We start from the raw sequence: 26,462 nt of genomic DNA on the forward strand, positions 1-26,462 counted from the left end.
CCTCTTAGCTGTGTTCCAGGACAAATGGGTTGGAGGGAGAACCCAGAGAGTCATATCCAGGAATCGTGCCCAAATTAGAGCTGGTAGAGCACCTTCCAGCAAGGTTGTCAAGGTATAGGTAAAGATAAAGCTGAGGTACAGAGCCAAAATGAGAGAAAGGAGGAACTAGGAAATCTATCACTGAACGTAGTAAAGAAGTCGACACCTGGGAAGTAGTCTATAGAAGTTCCAGAGATGGAATTCAGACGATTCTTACATGATTCCAACCCAGGCACTTAAGGTACGCTAACTCATTTAAAGTTATTCGAATGGGTAAGCAATTTATTTTTCCCTCCTTGTCGATCTATTTGTATGTCTGTTTCCCCCACTACATTGTGGGAATTGAAGACAAGGGCTTCAGCCATAGTGGACAATGCATGGACTTTGGAATCCAGCTGATCTATTTAATTAAATCCAAACCTCTTCTCTTTCTAAGTGTTTGACTTTGGTCGAGTTATTTTTTTATTTTTTGTGAGGAAGATCAGACCTGTGCTAACATCTGCCAATCCGCCTCTTTTTTTGCTGAGGAAGACTGGCCCTGGGCTAACATCCGTGCCCATCTTCCTCCACTTTATGTGGGATGCCACCACAGCATGGCTTCCCAGCGGTGCGTTGGTGTGCGCCTGGGATCCGAATCGGCAAACCCTGGGCCGCTGCAGCGGAGCGCGCGCACTTAACCGCCTGCGCCACCGGGCGGGCCCCCTTGGTCAAGTTATTTTTATTACACTGAACCTCAGGTTCTGTGTGCATCATAGGGTTGTTGTTATAAGGATTAAAGGAGAGAAAAACATTTATATATAATCGTCTTGCACATAGGAAGTATTCGATAGAAGTTTTGTTCTTTCTCCCTGTTTGTTTTTTCCATAGAGGTTTACGTTTAAAGGTATTCAAAATATTTATCAAATTGAGTCTGTTTCTCTCTACCTATTAAATCTGAAGGTTAAGGACAGCCTGAGGCAGGCATATTTATATAAGGCTTTCACCTTGAGCAGCTAATGTTATTGTTGCTAAATATTTTATCAAGTAACTGCCTGTTATGTGCCAAGTGCTAAGTTTTCACTTGCTGATCTGGTCTATCTTTCCTTCTTCTTATTATCAAAGTCCAGCTTGAAGCTTCTGCTTTGTGGAGGCCTGTTGCTATTATCTATTTAAAGACCTCTTCTCCACAAGGATTGTTATCAGTGGGTGTATGAGGGTCATTCCCTTATACTCACTGCTCTTCTAAAGAACTTTGACCACAGGCTGTAGGCATGGATAAGTGTGGGGATTGTTAAATGTCTCTCCTTTTGTCAAATACTTACTGAACATATACTGTGCTAGGGTGGATATAAACAGTAATAATACATGATTCTTGCCTCCCAAGAAGCTTTTCCTATAGTAAAAAATTTATGCACATAGCAAAACTTAATTCTTTAGTGATATGATATTACTTTTGTTTACCATTTTACATTTTGCCATTTAAAATGATCTGATTTTAAAAACACACACCATACACATAGAAAAAGGATTGGAAAGATATGCACCAAGATATTGACAGAGCTTATCTCTGAGTAGTGGTATTTTGGGTGGTATTTTTTCCCTTTCATTTTGCCTATCTGGCTTGTCTAAATTTTCAAAAATGTCATTTTGAAGTTATAGGAGATTCATCATTCCCCTGTCCTCGCTCACAGAATAGTGACCCCTCTCTTCCTCTTGCATTCAGCTTTTGCGAGAACTGAAGCACCCAAATGTGATCGCACTGCAGAAGGTGTTCCTTTCTCACAGTGACAGGAAGGTGTGGCTGCTTTTTGATTATGCAGAACATGATTTGTGGGTAAGTCTGAACTCACTTTATTTTTGGTATTATTTTATATAGGTATGGATAAGTAAATGCATGCACTACATATTGCTAATTCATAGAAAGGAAAACTTGCTCTATTGACCATAGTTCAAAATAAATATAGTGTAAATGTTGATTTAAAAGAATCTGAGCAATAAATATTAACATCTTATTTTACTGAGAAGATAGTATTTGTAATATTCAAAAATTTCACTTCAGAAAATGTTAATGAGTGGGAGATTATCATTTTATGCAAGTAATTAATGACAGTCTACTGTGTAGTGAATATGTGTTGTGGAAATTTCTTTTGTGGTGCACACAGTAGTTCAAATCTGATCAGTTATACACTTATGAATAGCATCTCTAAGTTAAGGTCAATCTCTTGCAGCATTTTTCCATTTAAAACCAACTCCACCAAACAGAAGTATATGTTTGGTTTTATAAATATTAAGGATGTTTTATCAACAAATAAAAGAAGCCAAAAATTCTAATTTCCAACTTTTTAAATTAGGCATCCGGGCTTTAAACATTTTATCTGAGGAGTTGCTAAAAGTAAAAAAAATTCAAACTTGGTGATAAGTTCAAATTTTGTATAATTAAATTTTAATTTAATACAGTGTGGTTTGTCATCTATATAAATTACAAATCTGTTTAGGAATAACTTTAACAGACTCCTAGGCCTTGAAGGAACTTTCAGAGTTTATGCTATTACAGAAGATATTGACAAGAACCTCCAGTGCATTTTTCTCCATCTTTTTCATGGATATTCAGTACCCACTTTGGCATGTTTTGAACAGGGCTGGGGTGCAGATGGATGTAGCGGTGGGAGTGTGGGGACAGGTAGCATTTCTCCCCTTTTATTACAATGTTTTTATAACCCACAATGTAACATATGGACATAAAAATTTGAATATGGTGATCCAGTTGTATTTATTTCAATGGGATTAAATTCTCTATTTTTCACTCCCTCCTTTCTAGTGATTTCCTATTTAATATTAACTACTAGGAATATATCCTAATTTCATTCTGTGCCAAAAGAAGGTGGAACTTTCCAATAATTCAAATATGCACATAGTCGGTGATGTTACCCAAATGCACTCAGTGCTAACTTTTGATAGAATAGTAAAGGTTTACAGTTTTTTCCCCCTTTTTTAAAATCTTTCATTCTGTCAGTAGAGAATACCCCTAAGTACTATTTTGGGGCAGGTTTTTAAATATCAACCCTTTTTACCTTTTGGTCCTATTTAATGAAAATCTTAATGGTTTCAGTAAATCTAGTCATTATACCCACATTAACACTGGCATATTCACTCCTACTATAGATTCCTTTTTGGTTGACCTTATTATTCAAATTATTTTTCTTTGTGTCATTATTGCCCTTTAGTAAGTAATTTTAAAATGTAGAGAATTTATTGCAGCCTTGATTGTGGTTTTTTGACATAGATATTAGCGAAGACTATCTATTGTTATAGTATGTTCTATTTTTTTTAATTTTTAGCATATTATTAAGTTTCACCGTGCATCAAAAGCAAATAAAAAGCCCATGCAGTTGCCAAGATCTATGGTTAAATCGTTACTTTACCAGATTCTTGATGGTATCCATTACCTCCATGCAAACTGGGTGCTTCACAGAGATCTGGTAAGTTTGTTTCTTTTAAATCGATCAATATGGTTTTTTCCCCTCTCTTAAAAAATATCTGTTCTTCTTGGTACAATTATGATAAACATTAATTATAGAAAATTTTGAAAATACACGTAAGCAAAAAAGAAGGAAATAAAAATCACCCATAAGCCTATGATCAAAAGATTACCGTTATTAACATTTGGTGTATGTTCTTCTTTTATATTTATGCACAGCTATAAAATGCAAATGTGGTTTTCAACAAATGATTGGTATAATCTTAATGGGATAGTCATATGTGAAACAAGTACCTTTTGATCCATTTTGTTTTTCGTATTATTGCTCATCATTAGTAAAAACATTAATAATTAAAGACTGAGTTCTCATTGTTTTGTTTTCCTTAAGACGTAAGCTGAAATAATGACATGGCCTCCAATAAATAGAATGTTGTCATCACTATTAACAATAAATAAATGAATAGATGTAACGGGTAGAATATGCTTATTAGGCAAATTAGCCACAATTCAAATGTTTGATTTCACTTTTTTTATTCAGTACACGTATAACAAACTTTTCTTAATGTCAAATTATATGCTATTCATCTTTGCATTATTGTCATTTTAATTTATGTTGATGAGACTTTTTTCTTTGTCTGTTCTTGAGAGGATATGGGTACTGAATAGCTGTAATACCCAGGAGTTTATAATTGGAAGTTTTATCTTGCTCCCCGCAAAAGTGGTTTCATGATCATTTATTTCTTAGGCTTTTGGAGATTCTAGGGATATGGTAGGGATAAATCTAGGTCAACTCAGTTTTAATAATTGAGGAGAAGTATTTCTTATAGAAAGGAATGAATACACAAGGAGATCTAGTTAATATCCATTGCTACCTTGTCAGGCCTAGTCATCTGACTTGACCATCTCTTGCTGTAGCATTGAAGTTAAATTGGGGCTAAATGGCAGTGACCACAAAGATGCAATTACCATTTCAGCAGAAGCATTTCACCTCATAATTTTAAACTATAAGGTTCTCAAAGACTTCCACCTATCCACTTTACTATTAACCATGAATCAGCATGTTTTTAAATGATTCTTGGGTATGTGAGGTTGTTCTAGATCAAAACCTCCTTCATAAATGGCTTTAGATTCTAATTCACCATATAGTTAATGTAACCTATGTGAGTTATATTTTTGAGGTCACAATCATGTTTGAATCATCGCTCAGAATCTTTTACTGAAGATTAACTAATTTCAGCTCTTCTCTCTTTTTTCACAAAATTGTGTATTTTGTTCTAAATAGCATAGACTAACACATTTTATTTGTGATATCATCACCTGAATATCCACAGGTACTAAAACTGAGTATGACCAGGACTCAGTTTTCTCTCATCCAAACTTGTTGCTGCTTTAGTGTCCTCTATTTTGGCTATGGCACTACCCTTCGCCTGGCCTAGAAATTTCTTTTACCCCTTGCAGACCACATCTAGAACTTGCCTAGTCCTCTCAGTTTCACCTCTAAAATATCTTTTCCATTCATCTACTTCCGTCCCTGGTGCCTCATTCCTAGTTCAGGCCTTTATCATCTCTTTCTTATAGTATGGAACTAGTTAACTTATCTTCTTGTCAACAATCTCCTTCCCTTCCAGTCCACTTTAGACCTTCCGAATAATTACTCAGCTCCTGCTTAAGAACTTTGAGATAGTTCTTCATGCTTCAGATTAAAGCTGTTGGTCTTTATTTGGCTTTCAAGGTCTTATGAGATATAGCTCCAACTGCCTTTAAAAATTTTCTTTATCCCCATAATCTTTCACTTGCACTGTGCTATTGAACTAGTGATTATTTCCTGTATCCTCCTGAGATTTCCTGTCTCAATGGCTTTTATTTCTCCTGTCTTAAAACTCCTTACCCCGTCTCTACATATTCAAATACAACCTGTCTTTCAGCACCCACACAAACATTAAAACTTATCCTCATATCCATCCCTACTTGGAAATAATCTCTCCTTCTTATTGGTTGCTGTTGTACTTCATCTTGATTTCTCTTATGGAATTTATCTATTAGTAGTATAGTATAATAGTAATTTTACAGGTATCTTAGATCATCTTCCAGTCCATAAATTTCTTGAGAGAGCAGGTTTTATGATTCATTTTGGTACACTACCACTCCACTACACAATAGGTACTGAGTAAATATTTCCTAAGTGAATGGATATCAGTAAGAATATTGATTATTATGGCATGTTTTTGGGTCAAGTAACATATATTATGTATTTCAACACACTGTCCCCACTAAATTTTTATTATTTCCTTGTATGTGCAAAGTATGAATGGATGGGGACAGTACAAATATGACTGTGTCAAAGACCTCTCCTCAGGAGTTTAGTCTGAGAGAAGAAATATGACATATACACAAACAATTATCCTGTAAGGTAGGTGAGAGAGAATGTAATTATGGCTATGTGAGAGAGAGATACTGAATGCCATTCAGGGTTAGAAGAGCTTCTGAGTGAGGGGATAAGGGAAAGCTTTCGAGAAGTGCCATTTGAGCTGCACTTTAAAGGACGAGTAGAATTTAAATAGAAATTTGAGAGATGAGGGTAACCTAAGGGAGTACTGGATGTAAAACTTCTGAGGTGAGAAACAACTTGAATTACCCCAGAAAAGGCATGTAGTTCTGTGTGGCTCAGATATGGATGAGCTGCTTTAGGGTCGTGTGTGGTAAGACTAGAAAGATATGGGTTGGAGCCTAATTGAGGAAGGCCTTAAGTATCAGGCTAGGAAGTTTGTTTGTTTTTAATTTTTTTTTTTTTTTGAGGAAGATTGGCCCTGCACTAACGTCTGTTGCCAATCTTCCTCTTTTTCTTTTTTCTCCCCAAAGCCCCAGCACATAGTTGTATATCGTAGTTGTGGATATACAACTATGTTGTAGAGTTGTAGAGTTGTAGCTCTTCTGTGTGGGACATAGCCTAAGCATGGCTTGATGAGCGGTGAGTAGGTCCCTGCCCAGGATCCAAACTGGCAAACTCCGGGCCGCCAAAGCGGAACGTGTGAACTTAACTGCTACCCCCCTGGGCCGGCCTCTGTTTGTTTTTAAATTCTAAAAGTTTGTGAACAACAGAATGAAGACTTTTTCTCCCGAATGAAATTTTTTCCTCACTAAAGAAGCCACCACTGATTATTATGGCCTCATCCATAGCATGAACATAATGTTGAAAATGTGTTCTGAATGTTGTTCTGACCTAGCATAGCACTTGTTTTTTACCCACACATTCACCAAATGCCTGTACTCCTCATGTAAGTAACTCTGGTAAGATTTGAAACTCTGAACCAATAGGAATCTAGTCTTGACAGCCTATTAAGTTGTTTTCCCTGATCATGAGTGCTGATATCTGGACCATATTGTCATGATTTTGCCAAAGGATTTTCAGGAGTAGAAGATTTAAACCATATGTTTATTTTGTAGATATATTCTATAGTAGACATAGAAATATAAAGTATATCAAATATAAATATGGTGTTAAAAGAGCAGGATGGGGACATTTGAAAATTTTTTTTTTTTTTTTTGTGAGGAGGACTAGCCCTGAGCTAACATCTGATGCCAATCCTCCCCTTCTTTCTTGAGGAAGATTGGCCCTAGGCTAACATCCGTGCCCATCCTCCTCTACTTTATGTGGGACACCGCCACAATACGGCTTAGCAAGTGATGCGTCGGTGCACGCCCGGGATCTGAACCTGTGAACCCCGGGCCGCCGCAGCGGAGCGCGCGCACTCAACCGCTGCGCCGACAGGCCGGTCCCGAAAAATTATTTTTGTGTGAGCTTATGAGTAGAGTTGCAGTTTTCATCGATGAGTAGGATTTTTTTTAGTGCTTTGTTTTCTATTGCTATAAGAAATCTGGCTTTACACTACTTGTTAGTCTCAACTGTCTTAGAGTACATACCGTATCTAAATTTTCATTTTATGTGAGAAACCTGGAAAATCCATATAATTAAAGGTGTTAGAGTAAATATAAATTTGTAGTGTAATAGTATAACCCCCCAAATTTAAAAAGTAAATAAAAACCAGTGTTTTGGACTTCACACACACAAGCATTACATCATCAGAGGTTGGCGTTTTTTGTTGTGATTGATTTCATATCTGGAACAGTATTTAAATTATGTCATTTGGATCCTAGAATTTATTACAGAAATAGAGAATTTAAATAAAGTCACCAAAAAGATTGCTTATATTGAGGAATTGCTTTAAAAGGAAAGGAGAAAAGGAGCTAAATATATTCATCTTGACTGAGAGACAGTGAAGTAGAGACATAAGTCTATAAATATTTGGAACTTGTAAACACCAAGGGAGAAAAGATGTATTTTAATTTTATAGCAGGATATAGCTAAGAGTAAGAAGATGAAATACAGGATGACTCATCTTTATGGGATTGCTATTCTGGTAGGTTGGAAGAATGCCAAGATATAGTTTATCCCTTTTTCAAAATTATAAGCTTCTTGAGAACAAGGATCATATCTCACTAATTTTTGTATTCCTAGTGTTGGCATATTGTTTGTGCTCATAAGTTACTTGAACTGAATTTCAGCAAAGCATCTGGCAATTGCACATTATTCTTTAGCAAAGGTAGAGAAATGCTGGCTCAATGATAGTATTGTTAAGTAGATTTGTGGCTCCTTAGTTACAGAATATTGCTACTGGATCAGTGGCATAAACTGAAGTATAAATTCAGCTATCTCTTTTTCACCTTCATATCTCAGTACGGAGCACATGGTAAATGCTAGGTCTTTATTGAATGAAGGATTTAAATGAATGCTCCAGGGCCCTGACTCTAGCTCTGTCTTTAAAAAATATTTGTGGAGATCCCATCCCAAAACTCTAACTTGAGTTTTGAATGATAATTATTGTTCACAATAGTGGGTAAATTTGTAGTCTTTTTAAGTCCATAGGCACAACTAACTAAATGGTCTGCAAACATGGTACATGGAAATTTTGTGAGATCTAGTTGAGGAAGAAAGTAATTTTGTATCCAGTAATCTTTTGGGTTTTGTTATTAATTAACATCTATTAAACATTTTTGGATTGTCAAAAAGTGACTTCTGTCACAGACCTAAAGACTTATTTATTATATTAGGTGTCTTTAATAATAATAATAATGATAATGATAAAAAGTTGCCAATACTTAAAGTCAAATATAATTCAGTTGATTAAAGAAAATGATACAATAGATATTCTAGCTACAGAGAAATGTATAATATATGACTCTGGATACATTGTCGTTCTAACTGACAGAGAACTATATAGTTTTGGTTTGTTGATATTTTTCCCAGTTTTTCCCACGCTTCCCAGTCCGCTCACGTGGTTGTTGGCAGGATTCATTTCCTCATGAGCTGGTGGGTGGAGGCCTTCCTTGGTTCATTGCCACAGGGGCCTCTCATTAGAGCATCTCACAACATGGCAGTTTTCTTCAACAGTGTGAGCAAACAAGAGGGCAAGGAGAGTGTCAGCAAGATAGAAGTCACAGTCTTCTGTAAGTTATCAGGGAAGTGACATCCCATTACTTTTGCTATATTCTGTTCATTGGAAGTTACTAGGTGCAGCCCACAGTCAGGGGGAGAAGTTACACAAAAGTGTATATGTCAAGGGTGGAGTTGACTGGAAACCAGGTCTGAAGCTGCCTACCACAGAGGCTAAGAAGCTTTTAAATGATATTTGGATCCTATTATTGTCCTTTTTACTTGGTAGAAATATAATAAAGAAAATGCAAGAAGTCCCCTCCTTTCATATGTAGTTTTTTTGGTGTGTAAAAGTTGCATGGGTGGTAAGAGTTTGGGTAGTTCTGGTTCTGGAGAGCTAAAAAATATTATAATGTACCAATCATCCCTTCCCTTTTACAAACATTCCTCAATGATTTATTTCGAGAATTCAGTGTATGTTTCTTACTTTTCCCCTCCTCTCTTGTCCTCTCTCCTCCTTCTCCTCCCTATTATTGAACCACAGGTTTAAACTACTTAAATCTAGAGGATGTGTTCAACTGGGATCCAGAGTTTTTCGCTTTGAACGTATCTAGAGATTCCATCTTTGTTATGCAGTCTGAGGCCTATGCTTATCCACTAGTATTGGTACTTTTTTATTTTTATTTTTCACTCATTTGTGTAAAACAGAGGCAAAAATGTAAAGAAAAATTTAAATAATGGCAAAAACATTGTTTTCTAAGGTTGGTCGTGCTGCTGAGTTGTAACAGCTAGCTGACAAGCGGTGAAAGGATACCATGCGGAAGCATGAAATATTACAGTCCTTTAGCTAAAGAGAGCATTCGAAGACTCGTTAGGAACGTCGCTGTGTGCAAATCCAATGTATGAAAGTCAGAGGTGGCCCTCCGTTTCTACTCAGCTGGAAAAAGTGCTGTACTGTTAATTTTTGTAAAAGTTTGATTAAAATAAGTGCTTGGTGGTTGGATAATTGTCTAGAAATCTCTGTGTGCAGCCCAGCTTCTCTTCATACCTGTCTGACAACGACATACATCAAGTCTTTCATTCTGACTGTGCGGAACAGAGCCTGATAAGGCGAATGTGTTACACCTCAAAGGAACTAAGCATTAAAATCTCACTGTAGCCGTCAGGCCAGCATTTTGCCAGTATTTTAATATTGTTTTAGAGTTTTAGCCTTGTTTAGTTCTTATGATATGGGAGCTTTGAGATCCTAGATTTAAAAAAACTTATTTCTAAGATGGCTCATCATTACAGTTTACTCATTTGTAAAATGAAGACAATGATGGGTACTGTATATGGTTCTTGACCCTCTAGTCTTAGCTCCAGAATTCCTCCTAATTTCTCTTCTGTAGAAGCTTCTGTACATTCTTTCTGGATCCCATCAGCAATCCAGAGATGCCCTCTCTTTTAACTGCTTTCTTCCCCAGAATTCCTTTAGCCTGATACTCTTACTAGCCCCTTCGGCTATATAAAGTAGAACCCTAACATAAATATGTGAAACATGCCTCTCCGTGTTTAAAATTTTAAAAAATGTAGGCGGGACCGGCCCCCGTGGCTTAGCAGTTGAGTGCGAGCGCTCCGCTGCTGGCGGCCCGGGTTCAGATCCTGGTCGCGCACCGACGCACCGCTTCTCTGGCCATGCTGAGGCCGGGTCCCACATACAGCAACTAGAAGGATGTGCAACTATGACTAGAACTATTTACTGGGGCTTTAGGGGGAAAAAAAAGGAGGAGGATTGGCAATAGATGTTAGCTCAGAGCCGGTCTTCCTCAGCAAAAAAAGAGGAGGATTAGCATGGATGTTAGCTCAGGGCTGATCTTCCTCACAAAAAAATGAATAAATAAAATAAAAAGAGTAGACGTGTTTCATCTTGTTTATATTTAAATAGTACTAATATTTTTTGCCAGGTCTTCATATTTAAAAATATAAACCTTAAACTTGCTTAAATAAGATCAAAATTAGTAAGTGCTTAAATAACTTACTTTTCATTCTAACAATTCCGTGCTAATCAAATGACTTTCTATTTATTTCTTATTTGTTTTATTAACATTCTACTTAAAGAGTTATCACAGAAAGTAGTATTTATTTTAACATGACTTAATCATCCGAATCTCTTTCAAAATGCAAAGCTACCAATTAAAAAGTAAAATATAGCTTGGATATATTCTAACCTGCAATTTTAGGTGATTTTGGGCAATTACAGATTTTGTCATGCTGAAGAATCACATTAGGGTTGTGACCTTTGGTTCCTAACTAATAGTTCCTTAGAGCTGGGTCCTTGGTAGTCTGTGGCTCAGTTGTCCATGTCTGCAGTCTGAAGGCCTTTGATGGAGGTGATGTCTTCCAGGCAGTGACGCCTGTCCTGCTACCTCTGCATAGGCCTTGTGATGATCAGATAAGGTAATGTTCCTTATAATGCTCTGGATATTGTGACACACACCTTACAAATGTAAGGTATTATTGAGATGTTTTCTAGACGTGGGCTGTGATTTTTTGACATGACAGTTTTTCCATCATCCACATCCATAGCCCAGTAACTAAAGTTTTCCACAGAGTCCCACACATCTGTCAGTTTGAGTTAGAGCATAACGCTTCACCATCTGTTCTAGAGGCAGGTGAAACACACTAAGAATCACACTTCCAAGAGGGCCAACTTCAAAGGGGTTGTGGTTTGACTCACAATGGCGCATGAGGCCTCTTAAGGTTCAGCTCAGGGATGAGGCTTTTTCATGATCCCTGACTTGAGCATAAAGTTTTAGTAGCCTGTACCGACAAACACATACATATATGAGGCTGTTTGTCAAACTAATTTCCAAGTCACTGATTGGGTATAGTCAAGTTATATTCCACACTGACAGCAAAGGCAGGAACTGATTAGGAAGCAAAGGCTAATGACAGGAGCCGCAGTACTTTGAGGCCTTTGTTTAAAACTGAAGAATCAATTCAGGCATACTATTTTATTAAATTAATTTTATTGAAGTAGAATTTATATACAGTAAGATGCACCCATTTTAATTACAAATTGATGAGTTTGGACAAATGTATATACCTGGGTAATCACCACCATGGGCATTCCATTTGACTAGCACTATAGCATGATTCAAGATCTCTTATTGACTATGATGGTATCTTCATCAAGAAAGGGATCTTGCATGCAAGGACTGATGATTCATTTCACTGGAAGATTACATATGATGGTCATTTTGGGTGATCACATTAAGCAGACGTCTGGGTAGAAGCCTTCTAGAGGTGAGGGCGATAAATCAATTTATTGTACAGGTTCCAAGCGTGCTTTTGTTCTCATAACCCTGGCCCTGGAGCGCATCTCTGAGAGACTTGGGTTCTAATCCTGGGTCTGCCACTGTCCGTGGACAGTGAACTTGGTTAAGGTTGTAGTTCTTTTGCCTCTGTTTCTTTATGACTAAAATGAGAGGGCTCTTAATTTCTCACGATAAGACTGAATTATTTGATTTGAATGTGAATGTCACAAATGTAAATAGGAAACTACTTTCTACCAGTGTTGCTTCTCTGAGGATGGATTGTATCATTAATGAACAGGATAGAATCTGAATGTCTTTGTAGTATTTTTCCTGGCCCTGCTGTCAATATGGAACATATCTTGATTATACTCTCTTACTGACCTTGAAGTTAGGTAAATAGCTTCTAGATACATGTGTTTGTCTTGCATTAAGCTTTTTATAATGACTACTTTTTATTGGTTCTTGTTAGAGAAAAGAAAACCTTATCTCTGCTGTTCAGGCCTGGAACCACTCCTAGAAGGCAGAGACAAAGAAGTGCATTGTTAGCTGTTGTGCAGTGCTGAGTTGGCAGGCATTGTTTACTGTGAATACCAAGGTTTGATTAACATGGGTGCCTATTACAGATACCTGTAGACCATTTTAAGGTAAAATGAAATGAATCACAGGGTTTAGTATTATAGACTGCTCCCCATTTACAGATAGCCTGCATCTAGTTGTAGATACGTAATTTCAAACTGGGAAGGCATTTTTGCTTAGAAACAGCACTTTAAATAGTGGTTAGGTTCTCTGAATACAAAGACCTGTTTAACGCAGAATATACCTAAAATATGACACTTATAGAACTATAGAACCTGTCACTTTTAACTAGATTATTTATTTATAACTGGATTTCTTTGGGGGAAGTACTGGTTTACAGACTTAGAATATTTGCTTTACAAACATATTTTGAGCTCCTAATGTGTACCAGACACTGCACTGGGCACTGGGAGTACAGGGATAAATAAAATACAACCCCTTCCCTCAACAAGTGTGTGGTGGGGAAGATACACAAATGGATAATCATAAAACAGAAAGGTTTAAAAAAGAAATTATGAGGTACATTCAGGGATCAGCTATGCATAAGGTACTGAGAGCACAGAAGCAGAATGCCTATCCAGTTAGGATGCGAGCTCTCTTGGAGGACTCACGCTGAGCTGAATCTAAAAGGATGAGGAGAAATTTATACGATGAAGGGGGGCGGTGGATGGGGAGAGTATTCCAGGCAGAGGAGACAGCATGAATGAAGGCATGGGGTAAGAAACTGCAAGCACTTGGTGTTACTGGGGCAAAGCCAGAACAGTGAGAGAAAAGGCAGAAAGGAAAAGGAGGGACCTGACTGTGGTGGATCTTAACTGTCATGGATGGAAGCGTGGATTTCTCCTGTGGTCAGTCGGAGCTGAGCTGCTCAGGTTTTAAGACAGGGATCTTAAAACTCCTGAGTGTCAGGAGCCACTCAGACAGGGATATGGAGAACTGGTTTGTGGGTACAGGGATAGTAGCTTTATCAGGCTGTGGTAATCAGCTGGTGAGAAATGATGGAGGCCTGGATTAGGGCAGAGTAATCAAGATAGAGAGGAGGGGAGATAGTAGATTAATATTTGGGAAGTAAAAATATGTTTGTAAGATCTGAGGATTGATCAGATTTGAGGGATAAAGGACAGGATGTTCAGACTTATGCTTTTGTTGATTAACTGAGAAGGGACTGTCAGGAAAAGAGGCAGTAAAAATTCAGTTTGAACAAGCTGAGTTTGAGATGATTGTGGAGATGGCCAGCATACTTTTGACATATCCCTAAAATATATAGAAATTTAAAGACCTAGGGTTATAGATTTGGGAGTCATTAACACATGGGTGATTGTTGAAACCCTGGAATAAACTAAAATCAGAATTTTTAAAAACCTACATTAAGGGCCAGCCCGGTGGCGCAAGCGGTTAAGTGCGCACGTTCCGTTGCGGCGGCCCGGTGTTCGCTGGTTCGGATCCCGGGTGCGCACCGATGCACTGCTTGGCAAGCCATGCTGTGGCGGCGTCCCATATAAAGTGGAGGAAGATAGGCACAGATGTTAGCCCAGGGCCGTCTTCCTCAGCAAAAAAAGAGGAGGATTGGCGGATGTTAGCACAGGGCTGATCTCCTCACAAAAAAAAAAAAAAAAAAAAACCTACATTAAAAGTGAGCTTGGGGGCCGGCCCCGTGGCTTAGCGGTTAAGTGCGCGCGCTACGCTACCGGTGGCCTGGGTTCGGATCCCGGGCGCGCATCAACGCACCGCTTCTCCGGCCATGCTGAGGCCGCGTCCCACATACAGCAACTAGAAGGATGTGCAACTATGACATACAACTATCTACTGGGGCTTTGGGGAAAAAAGGAGGAGGACTGGCAATAGATGTTAACTCAGAGCCGGTCTTCCTCAGCAAAAAGAGGAGGATTAGCATGGATGTTAGCTCAGGGCTGATCTTCCTCACAAAAAAAAAAAAAAAGCTTGGCATATTTTGGGGTAAGTGTTTACTCTAGTTTCTTGCAACTTCTTTTAAAATTGAAGACTTGCGCATCAAAGGACCGTGAGTTCTAATTGTTGGCAATTTTCGTTCATTCATTCAACAAATATTTATTAAACTATGTGCCTGGATTTCAGCAGATACATAAAATGGTGAAGATATTTCCATGCTCTTTAGGAGGTTGCAATCACAATGATCAGATTCTCTGTATTTTTAAATCCCCTGCTATCAATGAGGTTATTTTAAGGGCTAAACAGTTATGATGGACTGATGCTATTAGCAAATAACTGTTGTATTTGCCAAGAAAAAAAGCATGCATCTTACTCTTAGATAGTTCTTTGCTCTATTTGTTACAACACAGAATCTTATTTGTTCAAGGTGAACAATGGAGAACAGTGTAAAGAAACAGTGTAAACTGAGGGTTTTCTCCTGGGAGTGTACTTCTGCATCAAATGTGAGGACAGTTGTGCCGCTACTATATTTAACTAAAAGAATAGTTGTAGCCATTAATATTAGGCCAGCACTGTTCAGTGTTCAGAAGCTAGTCTGATTGATACTCTGGTTTTGTTCCTGTTACTCAGGATTGTAGACAATTGTGTTTGTGTTTTTCTGTCTTCTTTATTGATGCTGATAAGAGTCATCCTGTGGGTTTCATATTTTTGTTCCAAATGTCCTAGGGTGGGGAGTGCAAAGCAAGTGTAGTAGAATAATTGTGTATCTTCAGGCTATTCTATTTATGATGTGCCAATTAACTGAAATAAATTTAACCCTGTGAAAAAAATGGATTCTATAAAAGGAAAAAGCAAATCTGGAGTACATGTGAAGCATCATGAATGTAAATTCAAGAATTAACCAACTTCTGCTAAAATGCAGATATTTCAAGAATAGTTTCTTGAGTAATCATATTGTTTATCACATTATTTCCCTGACTTTTGCCTTTAAAATACAATTTAACTAAAATGAACCCTGCAGCCTTGATTTGTCTATCAGATTTTATTGCTGATAACTTAAATGTGAGGCATCCAACTCCTGCCATTTCTGCTGTTTCTATGGTAACTAAAGTGTGCAAACCCAGCAGTATCACTTTCTTTCACAGCTGGCATTTTGTGTTCACAGTAAGAAGAGTAGTTTTAGTAAAGCATAGTCTGTGTTAATTGGGATGTAACTAGGTCAGAACAATTTGGTACCCTTTCTTCATTCTTTTAGGTTGGGTGTGGGTGCATGTGCATGAGCTGCAGGTTGCTTAATTTTTTTTTTTAAAGCATATACTTTGACTTAAATTAATCACTGTTAAAGTTAGTCTTTTGAAAATTAAACATAATATCTGTAAATACGACTCAGTGTGGACTCTTGAGGATTAGATGGAGTTCTGAGACTTGCTCCTAGCCCTGTAGGCCCTTGAGTATTTCCATTAAGAAAAAGGAAATGATTGATGTGAAAATACTTTGAAAAGTTAAATGCATTTTGATGGCGATTATATCATTTATTTTGTTGTCATCATTATTATTTTGAAACATCAAGTATCTTGTGACCTTAACATTTATTTACTTGTTCTGAAGGGGGCAGGTAATGCCACTTAAGAAGTGCACATTTAAAAATGACTCCCTCTGCAATTCTAGATCTAAACTTGACTCCAGGAGCCCTTCTCTGTGGATACTGCCCAAGCTCTGGGTTCCTTTCTCAGACTGTACAAAAGAGCTCATGTCACTGCCTCTGCCCTCGTCTCAGACTCTGCATGGAGACCCCGCACTTAGAGATTCCATAGTCTTCAATGTTATATAAAAAGTATTCTCTACTAACTGCAGTACTAGCTAGATCCTCTTTTCTCTCTCTGTATCTTCATTCTGTGTGGTGCTCGTTCACTGTGTCCACATAGCGTGACTGCAGGAACTTCTGACAAGAGCTAGCTAACAGTGATCAAAGACCAGCTTCCTGCTTTTCTCCCATTCAGCAGCTCATAATCTATTTTCATTTCTTATATAGAGCAATTTTTGCTGTCATATCTCATATTTTGTGTTTTTACCGTATAGCTTTATTTTAAAAGGATTTAAGCTTTTTAGAAATTACAAATAATGTAGCAAACGGTATGTGAGATGGTTTATTTGATAATTTTACAATTTTAAGAGTTGTTATATCCCAGAGATTCCATTCTCACTAAGGCCTTCAAAAGTATACTCTAAATCCACCTTTACCTTCTTTCCACTTGTTCGGGTTTCATTTACTATATCTGGCTTCTGTAAATGCAGAGAAATTATTTTTTATGAGTCACCAATGACCTTCTAATTGTCCACAAGTTGGCTTTTCTCAGCTTTCGTTCTGTTGCACCTGACGACCATCTCTTCCTTTTTAACCTCTCTTAGCTTCTAGAACCCTGTGCTATTTTCTTACCTTTGATGCTCCTTCACAGGTTCTTTCATTGGCTCTTTTTCCTCTTAACTGCCCTTTATTCATCTCAGCATTATTTATTTTTAGAAATACCATATCTCTAATTATAAACAATACCAAAATATACAAAATCAAACATTATAGAAATACATAATGTAGTAGAAAATGACAGTCTCTCTAAACTCTGCTATCAGAGATTGGGCAGAATACTAAAATCTGTGTGTGTGTGTATATTATGCAGCTTGTAAAAATTATGAGTAAGACAGAAAGATAACAAAATGATGCTAATTGTAGTCGTATGAGACCTAAAGTCTTTCCTAGTTCCTACATCATTCTGTTTGATTGACCCCCCTCCCAACTCTTGCCTTACCTCTCCGATAACTTCTCCTACACTGACTCTCTTCCTCTCACATTGACTCTAGCAAGATGACCTCTTTGCTCTGTCTCCAGTTAGCTAGCCAGCTAGCTCACCAAGGTTTTTCCTAACTGCTCCAAACACCATGACCTTACCCTTCTGCAAATCATTTTTTTTGGCGGGGAAGAGTTGCCTTGAGCTAACATCTGTAGCCAATCTTCCTCTTTTTTTTTTTTCTTTCCAAGGCCTCAGTGCATGGTTGTATATCCTAGTTGTAAGTCCTTCTAGTTCTTCTGTGTGAGCCACAGCCACAGCATGGCAACTGACAGAGAGGTGGTGTGGTTCTGCGACTGGGAAGCGAACCCCTGGCCGCCAAAGTGATGAGAGCGCCAAAGTTTAACCATTAGGCTATCAGGGCTGGCTCACCCTTCTGCAAATCTTGCAGTAGCTCTCACCAACTCTCAGAGGTGGTAGCTCTCACCAACTCTTACAGGCCAGACAGTGCTGAAGAACCTAACTAATTCAGGTACTCAGATGACTTGTTCCAAAAGCAGAACCATTGGAAACAGCAGAAGCCCTTCCTTGGGTTCCTTCTCTCTAGGATCATCAGTGCCATATCACTCTGTCCTTCCTGATGCCCACTGTTCTCTCTAGCATGTCTCCAGTTCACCAGCAAACTCCTGCCTTAGGCCTTTCAACTTGCTCTTCCCTGAGATTCCAGCTGGCATATTACTGCACACTCTTTAGGTCTTATCCCAAATGTTACCTTCTCAAGGAGGCGTTCTCTGAGTAATTCAAAATAATACTTAATGTTGAAAATAACACCCTCCCAACCTGCTCCCAACAGTACCTATCCCCATTCCTTACTTTATTTTTTGTCTTTATTATCCTCTTAATATGTGATATATACAGAAGAACATTTGAAACATTTATGTACCTTACAAAGCATAACAGTTGAGAACCTGTCACTTAACCCTATAACTGGAACATTACCAAAAGCTTGCTTCTATTTATGTTTTTTCCCCCATCCTATCTTCCTGCCTCCTCCTAAGAGGTAAAAAATATCCTGAATTTTGAATCTATTATTCACTTCTTTTTAAAAATAGGTTTATCACATTTGTATACATGCCTAAATAGTATATTCTTTAGCTTTGCTTGGTTTTAAGTTTTATGAAAATGGCATCCTGCTGTATATAGTCTTTTAAAACCTGCTCTTTTTACTCAACATAATGCTGCCAAGATTTGAACATTTTTTTTTACCTTGATTTATAATTCAGTGATTTTCACTGCTGTTTTAAAATTCATTGTGTGACTCTACCACAATTCATTTCTCCATTTTCCTATTAGCTAGAAATTTGGGTTGTGTCCAGATTTTTTTGTATTACACACTGTGTTGCTATGAACATTCTCTGGTGTATCTAAAAATGGAATTACTAAGTCAAAGGGTATGCAATTGTTCAGTTTTGCAAGATGATGCCAAATGGTTTTCTAAAGAAGTTGTACCAATTTATTCTCCCACCAGCAATGTGTTGGAATTCCCCCTGACCCACTTCCTATTCAACAATTCTTAATTTTTAACTAGCTTACTAGGTGTAAAGCGGTATCTCACTGTGATTTTAATTTGCATTTCCCTCGTTATTGATGAGATTGAGCATCTTTTTATATGCTTAGTGGTTAAACATGTTTCTTCTTTTGTTAAATGCCTGTTCAGACATTTTGCCCATTTTTCTATTAGGTTGTTTTTCATATTGATTTGTAGGAGTTCTTTATTCTGGATACTAAATCTTTGTTACTTATGTATGTTGCAAATACTTCTGCCGGTTTGTGCTTTTTTAAACTTTCTTTATCTTTGATGATTGGAAGTTATTTTAATAGCCAAATTTATCAGTCTTTTCTTTTATGATTATTTTTTGTATCTTGTTTAAGGAATTCTTCCCTACCTCAGGGTCATAAAGATATTCTATATTTTTTCCCCCAGAGTTTTAAAGTTTTGCTTTTCACATTTAAGTCTTTAATCTGCCTGAAATTGATATTTGTATAGTGTGAGGTGAAGAATCATTTTATTTATTTATTCCCCATTTAGATAACCTCTTGTGCCAGCACCGTTTATTGAATAGTTCCACCTTTCTCCACTGATCTGAAGTTCCTCTTCTCTCAGTATCACGGTTCTCTCTAGATTCTCCATGCTATGCCATTATCAGTTTGTCTACCCCCATATCAGTATCACACTGTCTCAATTACTATAGCTTTAAAATAACTCTTGATATCACGTTTTGAGCCGGATTCCTCTTCTTATCTCCCACCCCTGACACTTCACGGGTATCTTGGCTTTTCTTAGCTCTTTGCTCCTTCCACATACATTTTAAAATCAGCTTTTGAAGTTCCATGAAAAAAAAGCCATTAAAGAATTTTGATTGAAATTACGTTGAGATTTACAGATAAGCATGGGGAAAATTGATGTCTTTACTGTATTGAGTCCTCTTATCTATAAACATGGGCTCTTAATTTAGGACTTCTTAATGTCCTTTAAGATAAGGTTTCAAGGTGTTCTGTATAAAAATCTTGTACATGCTTTGATATATTTATTCCTAGGCACCTTATAGTTTTTTTGTTGCTATAGAAATGCTGCTTTGAAAAATTATATTTCCTAGCTTTTTTTTTTTTTGCTGGTATATAGAAATACAGTTCACTTTTTCATATTGTTCAATTAGCCAGATATCCAACTAAACTCTCTTGTTACTATTGTTAATAATTTGCCTGTAAATGGTTTGGGTTTTCTATGTAGATAATTATATCACCTGCAAATAACAATAGTTTTGTGTCTGCCTTTCTAATCCTTATGCCTTTAATTATTGTTTTATAGCACTGGACTTATAGTACAATGTTGATTTAGAAGTGGTAATGGTATCCTTGCATTATTCTTGATTTTAAAGGGAATGCTTCCAATGTTTCCTTCTTAGTTTTTTTAATTTTTTTTTCCCCCAAAGCCCCAGTAGATAGTTATATGTCATAGCTGCACATCCTTCTAGTTGCTGTATGTGGGACGCGGCCTCAGCGTGGGCGGAGAAGCGGTGCGTCGGTGTGCACCTGGGATCAGAACCCGCACTGCCAGCAGCAGAGCGCACGCACTTAACTGCTAAGCCACGGGGCTGGCCCTCCTTCTTAGTTTTGATACATACCCATTATCAGGTTAAGGAAGTTTTTTCTAGTCTAACTTGCTGAGAGTTTTTATCGTGAATGGGTATTAAATTTTATCAACTGCTTTTTCAGCCTCTATTAAGATAATTATATCATCTTCTTTAATCTGTTAATATGGTGATGGATTTATATAGATTTTCTTATGTTAAGCCATCCTGGCATTCTTGTTTCTGGATTTGGCTTAATAATATTTTGTTTAATATTTTTTCATCTATACTCATGAATGAGGTTGGTCTGAAATTTTTCTTTCTCATACTTTGTCTGGTTTTGCTATCAAGGTTATACTGGCCTTCTAGAATGTGTTGGGAGCATTCTTTCTTTTTCTAGTCTCTGAAAATGTTTGAGTAAGATTAAAACAATCTGTTATTCAAAATTTGGAGAATTTGCCTCTATAATCATCTAGGATTTGGTGTTTTCTCAGTAGGAAGATTTTTAACTACAGTTTCAATTTATTTAGCACTTCTTGGTTTCTTCAGGTTTTCTAATTCATTTTGAGTCAACTTGTAGATTAATTTTCTTGACTGTGTCTATTTTGTATACATTTTAAAATTGATAGAAAGTTTTCATAGGGTTTTTAAATCTTTCTAACCTTCATAGATCCTGCTCTTACCTTATCTTTTTGCTTCTACTTTCTTTTGGCTTATTCTGTTGACCTTTTTTTTTTTTTTTTTTAACTTCTTAACTTGGGCATGTAATTATTTTCAGCCTTCCTTCCTTCCTAACATAAATGTTTAAGGCTATAAATTTCCCTTGTAAGTACTCTATTAGCTGCATCCCACAGTTCTTGATAGGTAGTATTTTCATTATTTCATTTCTGAGTATTTTAAATTTCTTCATAGTTTCTCCTTTTAGATCTGAGTGATTTGGAGGTATTTTTAAATTTTCAAATAGATGGAGTTTTAAATTTATGCTTTTGTAATTGACTTTTAACTTAATTGCATTGTGGTCAGAGAATATAGTCTGTTTGAAAACAATTCCTGGAAATTTTTTTGAGACCTGCTAGTACACAATCAATATTTATAAATGTTCCATGTTGCTTGACAAAAATGTGCGTTCTCTAATTATTGAGTAAAAAGTTGTGTATATGTTCACTAGATCAACCTTGTTAATTGTGTCTTTTGGATAGTCTATATCTTACTAATCTTTTGTCTGCTTGATTTATCAATAATTGAGTAGAGTGTGTTATCATTGGTCTTTTCCCTCCCTGAAGTTATATCAATTTTTTGCTTTATATATATTTCAAGTACAGAACAAGTTTAGGAGTGTTGCCTCTTCCTGGTGAATCGAAACTTGTATCATTATATAGTTAACATCTCTATTCCCAATAATGCTTTTGTCCTAAAAGCTATTTTGTCTGACATAACTATAGTTGATCCAGCTTTCTTTTAGCAGTTTGCCTCATATATCTTTTAATAGCCTTTTCCTTTCAGCTTTTGTGGTCCTTCCACTTAAGTGGATCTCTTGTAGAGAGTATTTGAATGGATTTTGTTTTTAATCCAATACGGAAAAATATGCTAAAAGCAGGAAAATGTATTGTTTTAGTCCGTAGGCCTAAGTTAGGAAGTTTTTCCTCTGGAGGGGGTTTCCTTTTGCTTCTGCTGGTAGCATCTAGGTTTACTTTAGTCCCTTTGAGAGTCTTGGCTGATTGTAGGGTAGCAGGCTCAGCTTCCTTACCTTGTTGGTGACCCAAGATTCAGTGTACCCACTGAGGTGTGTTATTGATATCTGCCCTCAGGCCCATCCTGCCTTTCCTTCACTCTCCAGCCACAAGGATACCTTATTTGGGGTGGGGCTTGGGGTTGTTGTAGATGTTCCCAACCTCTTGTGAGATCAGGGCCCCTTGAAGGAATGCTTCTTATGCAACTGTTATTCTGTAATGGCAGGGTCCCTCAGCGCACCTAGTCAGCCATAATACCAGATGTGGAAACCTCTTATTCTCCTTGTTTTATTTTTTTCCACAGTACTTATCAATATCCGATGTACTGTACATTTATTTATTTATTGCCTTTCTCTTTCCACTAGAATGTAAGCTCCATGAGGGCAAGGATTTTTCCTGGTTTTGTTTACTGCTATATCTCTAGCATCTAAACTACTACGTAATACTTAGTATGTGCTCTGTGAATGACTGTGGAGGGTGGAGAGGGCAGTGTAAAGGAGCAACACCAAGTCTTGAACTTTTACCTCGAAATGCTCTTATATATTCCTCCATGACCACTGTCAAAAGTTAGGGTGCCCTTGCTTTTCCCTAGACTATTGTAGCCCACTTCCAACTGATCTCTGTCTCTACTTTGTGGTTCATCCATCCTTTCCAATTCTTCTTTCACATTGCTACTGGAGTTTTTTCCTAAATATAGATCTGATTATCTCACTGTCTTGTCTTGGCTTAGCCTGTAGAATAAATTCCAGTTTCTTTAATGTGGTGTTTTATTTCCAACATAGTTTCCAATCTTATTTCTACACTGAGCATTCTATGCTCTAGTCATATCAAAATACTTGTAGGCTCTTCTAATATACAATGTCTGTGTTTTTATGTAACTATGCCCTTACTTATAGGGTTCTCTGAGCCTTAAAAGTCATTCTTTTGTTTATGCTTATCAAAATCGTAGTCATCCCTAAATTCATCCAAAGTCATCTCCTTCCTAAAGACTATTCTGATATTCGCTGAGAAGAAGCATTTATTCCTGGCATTTTATTTCGCTGTTTTGGTACTTTTTGTAATCTGCCTTGAATTATAAAAAGCTGTCTGTCTGTCTTTCCCTCCTAGTTTTAAGTTGCTTGAAGTCAAGGGCTTCATGTTGTATTTTTCTGTGTTTTCTGGCAGTCTGCAGTACAATGTTTTATACATAATGGATCTTTGATAAATAGTTGTCTAACTTGAATTTTGAAGGTTCAGTTTTTGTTGGATGCTATTTTTCTCTTTCTGCTATGATGAACTAATCTTGTCTCATGTCTTCAGTTATCACACTCCAGTGACAATAACTTTCAAATCCAAGTCTTCCTATTTCCACTCCCCTGGCTAGTATGATTTAGGCATCTCACATTACTCAAACTCACTGTGTCATCTCCTCTTTGTGGTTCCACCTCCCAAACCAGTACCTCTCATAACTTTTCTGTATAAAAGCCACCATCATTCTTCCAGTCACAGAATCTCAAAACCTTGGTGAAATCTTTATCACCCTTTGTCTTAATCTTCTGACTTCCACTAGTCACAAAGTCCTATTAATTTCTCCTTTAAAATATTACTCAGCTTGGTATCCTCTCCATTTCAGCTGAGAAGACCTTGGACAAAGCCCTTATCACCTCCCCCTCTCCTGTAATCTCACTGCCTGGAATATAAAGATCAGATTACTTCACCTGGCATCTAAGACTATCCAGAGTCTAGGTTCATTCTACTACCCCCAACATGAGTCCTCTGGTTTCTGTCAAGTCAGACTCCTTATTGTCTCCTAAGCTTACCTCTCCTACGTAGCCTTTTCCACCTCCTGTGGTGTGCTTGCCTTTCTACTCTGCCATGCTAGTTCCTGTTCATTTTTCAGGATCGGGGTAATGGACACCGCCCCTGCCCCCATCTCCAATAAACATTTCCCTTAACAATGGAAACTCTAGTTAATCACTTCCTCCTTTGAACTATTTTTTTAGTGCTTATTGTTTTCATTGAAACTTAAAAAAGAGTCACCAAATTGGAAGGGAATCTTAAAAGTAATCTAATTTAACCTCTAACCCAAGACTTTAGTCCTCTCCGTAACTCATACATAGCACCAGCTTCTAATATTGCACAAAGCTTCTGATTTTTCTTTCTACTTATATAGTGAGCATCTGGAGGTTAGGGACTTGGTTTACTGCGCTTTTGTCATTCCTCTTAATTCTTAGCGTAGTTAGCATGGTTCTTTGTCCCTAGAAGACACTAAAAGTATATTCATTGATTGAATAAATGAATCATAAATTTTCTCTCCCAAGAGTTTCCGGAGGCAACTTACTTGCCCAAAAGCCTGTCTCCACAGTTCTTCTGTTTCCAAATGTCTACAAATAAGGATGACTTAAAAGATGGTGGATACATTTGCAGCCTGCTCTTTTCTTTATATAGCTCTGTATTAACCTTGATTTTTATTTTCCTACATCTTGAAATTATATTTGGAATTTCTCACTTTTGCATGAACTATAGCTGAAAAGGTATATGCATTTTAATGGAGTCTGTTGAATGTTGATTATGTTTTCCTACAGTAGTTTAGAAATATTTAGCAAGGAATATTCCGTGTGATTCATTTAAATGAAGGTAATTATTGTTGTGGTTTGAAGTTTTATATAAAAATTTTCAAACACAAAGACTCTGTTGTGGGCGGCAAGCAAACAGTTTATAATTTGTGCAAGTTTTTAAATTATTATTATTCATTACTTCTGTGGGGTAAATAGAAATGATAGTTTTAATTCCTTTGTAATTATTTGTATGATATAATTTTGAAAATAAGATGTTTCCATGTCAAGGATGTTTGTGTAAAGTTTGTGCTAACTTCAAGTATGTTATGTCAAATGCTTTAGCTATGTAGAGGGTGCTTAATATTTGATTATAGTTTTGATGAAAATACAGAAGTGATATTTTCATATTATAAGAACTCTTGTTCATTTTAGAGCATGTCAAAAGAATAAGCATAGTAATTTGAATGCTCCATTTTTATTTCTAGAAACCAGCAAATATCCTAGTAATGGGAGAAGGTCCTGAGAGGGGGAGAGTCAAAATAGGTAGGTAATTATTCCTAAAATAATTTATTAAGAAACTGAAGTGACTGCAAAGATGGTTTCCCTTTTTAATACTCTTATTTAAGTAGTTAATTTTAAAATTACTTCCTCATAATATTTTTAGAAAAGATGTTGGGAAATGTAGATAGTTGATAAAACCTCTTGGGTTTATTTCCAAAATAAGGTTCTATAATTCTAAACTGAGGCATCACTGGGAATTGACAAGCAAGACAACAAAAAATTCATTCCCGTACAGTGTCCCAAGCACGTGTTCATGCCACTGTCACTGTCTTCCATAGTCACCCTAAACATAATCCCTAAATCTTACTTTTTCCTCAGCTTTACCAAATGGTCTTTCCCACAATACATCCCTCTCACCCTGACCTAATACATACAGATCTTCACAGATACCTCCTCCCACCTCCTGCATGCCCTGTGCCAGGTACCAACATATCTTTTCCAGAAGAATATATATGTCTATAGACTCTCTTACTTGCCTGTCTTAGATTAAGGCAGGAGTCTTGACTGTACATTAAAATTTTTTTGCAACCCTGGAGGTTCTAAAAGAAATAGGCATATACCTATGACATGTTTGGGGAGAAAATGAGCTAAGAAATGCTTTATTCTAATTTCTTTTAATAGAAATTACATTTATTGAATGTTCAATGCTTTTTAGAAGGATTTTAAAATAACTTTGTTTCATCAACCTGCTTTTTTTGCTATTAGAATATATCATGCTAGGGGTGATGCAGAATTGTGCTAACTTGACCTGCTGCAAATCCATTCTGTCCTGCTTCAACTGAGTCCGTCCTGCTGCTTGCTTGGTTTTCCACTTCTTCAGTTAGTTCGCTAGCCCAGTTCCCGAAGAAGCTGTTCTAAACCAGATTCTCTTTCTTTAAACCTCAGCTCTGAGGTTTCTGAGCTTCAGAGGCATTCAAAACTTTTGTTGATGTTAATTAAGAACCAGGTAGCTGCTTTCCTTCTCCTTCCCTTCCCCTCCCGCTTCCCTCCCTATCCCCTTTCTACCACCCCTC

General features: G+C 37.1%; 1 protein-coding gene across 3 annotated transcripts in view; it reads left to right on the top strand.

Annotated features, from left to right (window-relative positions):
• CDK19 (cyclin dependent kinase 19) overlaps positions 1 to 26,462 on the top strand; it is a 158,051-nt gene that overhangs the window by 107,213 nt on the left and 24,376 nt on the right. For all 3 annotated transcript variants that reach the window (XM_058566459.1, XM_058566460.1, XM_058566461.1), the window contains 3 exons: positions 1,742 to 1,852; positions 3,357 to 3,497; positions 25,374 to 25,431. In XM_058566459.1, the coding sequence (XP_058422442.1) occupies positions 1,742 to 1,852; positions 3,357 to 3,497; positions 25,374 to 25,431 (310 nt within the window). The remainder of the gene's footprint in view (positions 1 to 1,741; positions 1,853 to 3,356; positions 3,498 to 25,373; positions 25,432 to 26,462) is intronic.

The sequence above is a fragment of the Diceros bicornis genome, chromosome 23 (genome assembly GCF_020826845.1).
Source record: "Diceros bicornis minor isolate mBicDic1 chromosome 23, mDicBic1.mat.cur, whole genome shotgun sequence".
Classification (NCBI taxonomy): domain Eukaryota; kingdom Metazoa; phylum Chordata; class Mammalia; order Perissodactyla; family Rhinocerotidae; genus Diceros; species Diceros bicornis.